Source organism: Amblyraja radiata, chromosome 5, assembly GCF_010909765.2.
Source record: "Amblyraja radiata isolate CabotCenter1 chromosome 5, sAmbRad1.1.pri, whole genome shotgun sequence".
Lineage (NCBI taxonomy): Eukaryota > Metazoa > Chordata > Chondrichthyes > Rajiformes > Rajidae > Amblyraja > Amblyraja radiata.
The window spans coordinates 796467-802974 of NC_045960.1; the positions used below are offsets into that span (position 1 = coordinate 796467).

Consider the following 6508-nt stretch of genomic DNA (forward strand, 5'->3'; position numbering starts at 1 on the left):
GTCCCTACTTTTTCCTCCCCTTCTCATCTCTCCTTCAGCCCACTGGCTCCTTCTCTTCCTTTCTTCTTCCTGCCCCCCCCCCCCCCCACCCTCACATCAGTCTGAAGAAGGGTCTCGAACCGAAACGTTGCCTATTTCCTTTGCTCCATAGATGCTGCCTCACCCGCTGAGTTTCTCCAGCATTTTTGTCTACCCCCTACTATTTTTGCTGAACACATATTGGCTGTTCCACCTTCGCCAGAATAGATACAGACTTGCTGTCTCTATGTCCACAGATGTTCAACAGAAACACAAGGAGACTCTGCAAGCACAGGCTGAAACACTGAGCGTCAACACCATCCTGATGAAGGAGAAGGTTAAGGTTTTCCTGCTGCTTGATCGATACGCTGAGCTCACAATCATCTCCACTGTTCGAGATCGGAGACTGGTGGAACACGAGCTGCTGGCAAGAGGCCGGGACCATGAAATGTGGAGAGAGGAATGTCTCCGGGGAGAACTGGAAAAAATCAGGACTGATCAATTATTCCAGAAAAGTTTCCTCAAGGAAATTAAGAGATTTTTGTTTGGGCACAATTTGGGGAATTCAGCAGCTGTGGCTGGCGTTCCGGGGATCGGAAAAACAACAATGGTGCAAAAGATTGTTCATGACTGGGCCACGGGGAAGATATACCGACACTTCCAGTTTGTCTTCAGTTTCAAATTCCGGGATTTAAACACAATTGACTGCCAAATAAACCTGAGGGAACTGATTCTGGATCAGTATCCATACTTTGGGAATATGCTAGGAGAGGTCTGGAAGAACCCAGAGGGATTGCTGTTTATATTTGATGGTTTGGATGAATTCAAGGGCAGAATCGATTTTGCTGACAGTCGGAGAGACACAGAACCTCAGCACCAGTGCCCAGATCCTGAATTCCGGTGCAAAGTGTCTGACATTGTGTACAATTTAATCCAGCACAAGCTGCTCCCAGGATGTTCAGTGCTAGTGACCACCCGCCCCACTGCGTTACATTTACTGGAAAAAGCAGAGATCAATCTCTGGGCTGAAATCCTGGGATTTGTTGGTGAGGAACGGAAGGAATATTTCACTAGATATTTTGAAGATCGCACAGTGGCAGCAGCTGTTTTCAAACACGTGAAGGAGAACGAGATCCTGTACACCATGAGCTACAACCCCGCCTACTGCTGGATCCTCGGCCTGACACTGGGCCCTTTCTTCACACAAACACACCGGGGCCCGCAGCGAGTTCCCAAGACCATCACACAACTATATTGCTACTTTATTTACAACATCCTGAAAAACCACGGCCGTGAGATTGAGAACCTCCGTGAGGTGTTACTGAGGGTTGGTCAGATGGCCTTCACAGGTGTGACCAAGAAGAACATTGTGTTCACAGATGGAGATTTGATCAAATACAATCTGCAGCATTCCCAGTTCCTGTCCGGGTTCCTGATGGAACTTTTGGAAAGAGAGGATTCAGCCCGGAGCGTGGTGTACACCTTCCCGCACCTCACCATCCAAGAGTTTGTAGCCGCACTCGCACAATTCCTGACTGCAGATCCCAGGAATATCGTGAAATTCCTGTCTGAAATCCACAGCACGACAGACGGGCGATTTGAAGTATTTCTCCGTTTTGTCGCTGGTCTCTCCTCCCCACGGTCAGCTTGGATCCTGGAGGAGTTTCTGGGTCCATTTCCTCATGAAACAATCTGTCGAGTGATTGACTGGGTAAAGGAGGAAGTTAAACGCCAGATTAGAAATGCAGGAAGTGCATTTGGTAAAAGGAGCCTCCTGAACACGATGCACTACCTGTTTGAATCTCAGAATCCTGCACTGGCTAAGGAGACACTGGGATCTGTGGAAACACTTTCATTCAATGGACTGGGACTGACCCCGATTGACTGCGCTGTCCTGTCTCATGTCATTGGGCCCTGTGATACAATCAAATACCTCGATCTGTGGAACTGTCGCATTCAGTGTGAAGGTCTCCAGCGGCTGGGACCAGCTCTACACAAGTGTCAGCACTTGGGGTAACTGTCCGTTTAATGCTAACACTGAACTGTAAAATTGTTTCATTATTTTGTTCTTCCGTCCTGCACCCCTTCTATTGGGCCGGCCAGTTACTGTGCACAGTGTCCCTCTTATTTAACCCTCCCCCGGGTCACCGGTGGTCGATTCTGCCGCCCCTCTCCCCAAGATGGCGGTGGTCGACTCCGTCCCCCGCCCTCCCCCGGGTCACCGTAGGTCGACTCCGTCGCCCCCTAGAAATATAGACACATAGAAAATAGGTGCCGGAATCGGCCATTCGGCCCTTCAAGCCAGCACCGCCATTCACTGTGATTATGGCTGATCATCCACAATCAGAACTTTGTTCCTGCCTTCTCCCCATATCCCTTGATTCCACTAGCCCTAAGAGCTTTATCTAACTCTTTTTAGATTGTATCTAGTGAGTCGGCCTCTGCTGCCTTTAGAGGCAGAGTATTCCGCAGATTCACAACTCTCTGGGTGAAAAAGTTGTCCTCATCTCAATTGTAAATGGCCTACCCCTTATTATTAAACTGTGGCACCTGGTTCTGGATTCCCCCCACATCGGGTACATGTTTCCTGCATCTAGCATGACCAATCCCTTAATAATTTTATGTTTTCATAATAAACCATCTCATCCTAAATTCCAGTGCAAACAAGCGCATTCATTCCATTCTTTCATCATATGAAAGTCCCGCTATCCCGGAAATTAACGTTGTGAACCTACACTGCACTCTCTCAAAAGCAAGAATGCCCATCCTCAAATTGGGAGACCAAAACAGCAGACAATACTCCAGGTGTGGTCTCACTGGGGCTCTGTACAACTGTAGAAGGACCTCTTTGCTCCTCTTCTCAAATCCTCTTTGGCCAACATTCCATTCATTTCTTCACTGCCTGCTGTACCTGCATGCTTACTTTCATAGACTGATGAACAAGGACCCCCAGATCCCATTGTACTTCCCCTTTTCCTAATCGGACACCATTCAGATAGTAATCTACCGCCTTGTTCTTGCCACCAAAGTCGATAACCTCACATTTATCCACATTATACTGCATCTGCCATGCATCTGCCCACTCACCCAACCTGTCCAAGTCACCCTGCACCTTCATAGCATCCTCTCCACAGTTCACACAGCAACCCAGATTTGCGTCATCTGCAAATTTGCTAATGTACTTTTAATTCCTTCATCTAAATCATTGATATATATTGTGTATAGTTGCGGTCCCAGCACCGAGCCTTGCGGCACCCCACTAGTCACTACCTGCCATTCTGAAAGGGACCCATTAATCCCCAGTCTTTGCATCCTGTCTGCCAACCAATTTTCTATCCATGTCAATACTCTGCCCATCCATGTCAATACTCTGCCCCCAATACTCTGCCCCCTGCTCTCATTTTGCCCACTAATCTCCTATGTGGGACCTTATCAAATGCTTTATGAAAGTCCAGATACACTACATCCAATGGCTCTCCCTTGTCCATTTTTACTAGTTACATCCTCCAAAAATTCCAGAAGATTAGTCAAGCAAGATTTCCCCTTCGTAAATCTATGCTGACTCGGACCAATCCTGTTACTGCTATCCAAATGTGCCACTATTTCATCTTTAATAATTGAGTCCAGCAACTTCCCCACCACCGATATCAGGCTAACTGGTCTATAATTCCCTGCTCACTCCCTCATTTCTTCCTGGGTCACTGGTGGTTGACTCCGTGCCCCCCTCCCCCGGGTCACCGGTGGTCGACTCCGTCCACCCCTCCCCCGGGTCACTGGTGGTCGACTCTGTGCCCCCCTCCCCTGGGTCAGGTGTGTTGCAGCCGTTCTCTGCACAGGGAACATTTCCCAGTCATCAGGGAATGAGAATAAATGGTGAAAGTCACTAAACACCACAACGACAGAGATTTATTCAATAATGTGCTTCCAGAAATATCAGTTTGGGAGAAGTTATCTAAGCCCCGGAGTTTGTATCTGTGCAAAGTACTTATGATACAGAGTCATTATATATCACAAGTACTTTAATCTGTACACATACAGAAACCATCGAGATGAGTACTGTAGGCTCCGAATTGTAAGTTAAAACTAAAACACAACATGGCTGCCCGCATGCACGACGTGGCGGTGTTGTGGGAAACATGACATGGATTATGCATCAGGTCATCAGCAGCAAAACCAGACTCGGATCTAATCCGCAATACTGTTTGATCTACAGTATCAGTTTGTTTCTTACTCTGTTTGTTTGTGTTTAGACTGGGATTCAACGACCTGGGAGATTCCGGAGTGAAACTAGTGTCTGCGGCTCTGAGGAACCCGGACTGTAAAATACAGAGACTGTGGTAAGTCCCAGACTGTGAGAGATTGTGTTTACACTCACTGGGTGTCTGACACTGAACATTAATATGATCAGTAATTGTGTCACTGATAAACACTGGGGATTTGCACTGTCTCCTGTCTCTCTGTGTCCCTCACACTCACTCTCTCTCTCATCTCCAGGCTGGATAATGTCAGTCTCACAGATTCTGGAGCCAAGAATCTCGCCTCCGCTCTCAGTACAAACCCCTCACTGACGGAACTGAACCTGAACGATAATAAACTGGGAGATTCCGGAGTGAAACTGGTGTCTGCGGCTCTCAAGAACCAGGACTGTAAAATACAGACTCTGTGGTAAGTCCCAGACCGAGAGAGATTGTGTTTTGTACATCACTGGGTGTATAACACTGAACATTAATATGATCAGTAATTGTATCACTGATAAACACTGGGGATTTGTATCGTCTCCTGTCTCTCTGTGTCCCTCACCCTCACTCTCTCTCATCTCCAGGCTGAACAGAGTTGGTCTCACAGATTCTGGAGCCGAGGATCTCGCCTCCGCTCTCAGTACAAACTCCTCACTGACAGAGCTGGGACTGGGTGGTAACAGCCTGGGAGATTCCGGAGTGAAAAAGGTGTCTGTGGCTCTGAGGAACCCGGGCTGTAAAATACAGACACTGGGGTAAGTCTCAGACTGTGGGAGATTGTGTTTACAGTCACTGGGTGTATAACACTGAACATTAATATGATCAGTAATTGTATCACTGACAAACACTGGGGATTTGCATCATCTCCTGTCTCTCTGTGTCTCTCACCCTCACTCTCTCTCATCTCCAGGCTGTACTATGTCGGTCTCACAGATTCTGGAGCCGAGGATCTCGTCTCCGCTCTCAGTGCAAACCCCTCACTGACGGAGCTGGAGCTGAGGGGCAACACCTTCACAGACCAATCTGTCCCCGCTCTCCTCCGCCTCATACTGACCCTCCCGAGTCTGGAGCGGATTGGGTGAGTGGTTGCGTTAATGTTTAATGTGATAAAATATCAGGGGATCCGCGGGCTTCTCCTGTGAATTTGTTCTGTAAATGTTGTTGAAATATTAACCCCAGTCCCTGTTATCCACACTGTTGTGTAATCTGTTTATTTTCTCTTTATTCCTGGACCTGTTTCAGGCTGGAGGGGAATAAGTTCAGTCCGACCGGGGAGAAGGAACTGAGGTCGCTGCAGGAAACCAGACCCGGGCTGAGAGTGGAACTGTGAACATCTCGGGGTGTGAACGTCACCGCCCTGGGGACCGGAATATTGTTGGCCGATTCCCCATCCCTCCCCTTTAAACGGCCGCCCTCCCCTTTAAACGGCCGCCCTCCGGTTTACGCCCCAACGGTTGCCGTGCCGAGCGGGCAGGCTGTGACGTCAGAGGATGCCCTGCCCGCTGTCACGTGACCCGGATATGCTGCTGCTGATCAAAGATACAAGCCGTTGTGAACAATGGGATTAGATGAATTACAGAGAGCAAGTTTAATACAAAAATCGATTCAAACACAGGACATGGGCCATTTAAAAAGAACATTTTAAAAAACATTTAAAAACACACAAACTGTTCCCCTGCAATGCTGATTACACTGCGAGAGGCATATCTGGTCGGGTCTGGATTACTGAAATGGCGGAAGTTACGCTCCGTTGTGTACTACGGAGGACTGGGGAATAGCAGCTGGACCTGCAGGATCTCAGATATGCTTCATCATCAGCGGCCCTCGCTCCTGCTACGGTGACAACAGCAGCATTGTTCAAACTGTTCGTTAACACAGCAATGTGTGTTACTGGTTTAGCATCTGTAAATGAAATGTAAATTGTTGATTACAGTAAAAAAATGAAATTTAGTGGATGTCTAGGTTACTAATATTTGCAGAACTCAATAAACACTTGGCAATTCCAGACTATCTAGAGTCATAGAGTGACACAGTGTGAAAACAGGTCCTTCGGCCCAATTCGCCCACACCGGCCAACATGTCCCAGCTACACTAGTCCCACTTGCCTGCGCTTGGTCCATATCCCTCCAAACCTGTCTTATCCATGGACCTATCTAACTGTAACTTAAACAATGGGATAGTCCCATCCTCAACTACCTCGTCTGGCAGCTTGTTCCATACACCCACCACCCACTGTGTGAAAAAGTTACCCC

The 6508-nt window shown here is 47.9% G+C and overlaps 1 protein-coding gene across 1 annotated transcript; it reads left to right on the forward strand.

The window, feature by feature from the left end:
- The first annotated feature begins 1445 nt into the window (after positions 1 to 1445).
- LOC116972914 (NACHT, LRR and PYD domains-containing protein 3-like) lies at positions 1446 to 6261 on the forward strand. The gene is made up of 6 exons (XM_033020499.1): positions 1446 to 2031; positions 4269 to 4355; positions 4513 to 4683; positions 4841 to 5011; positions 5167 to 5334; positions 5499 to 6261. The coding sequence occupies exons 1-6, from the start codon at positions 1454 to 1456 to the stop codon at positions 5584 to 5586; spliced, it is 1263 nt and encodes a 420-aa protein (XP_032876390.1). The 5' UTR covers positions 1446 to 1453; the 3' UTR covers positions 5587 to 6261.
- Positions 6262 to 6508: the final 247 nt, after the last annotated feature.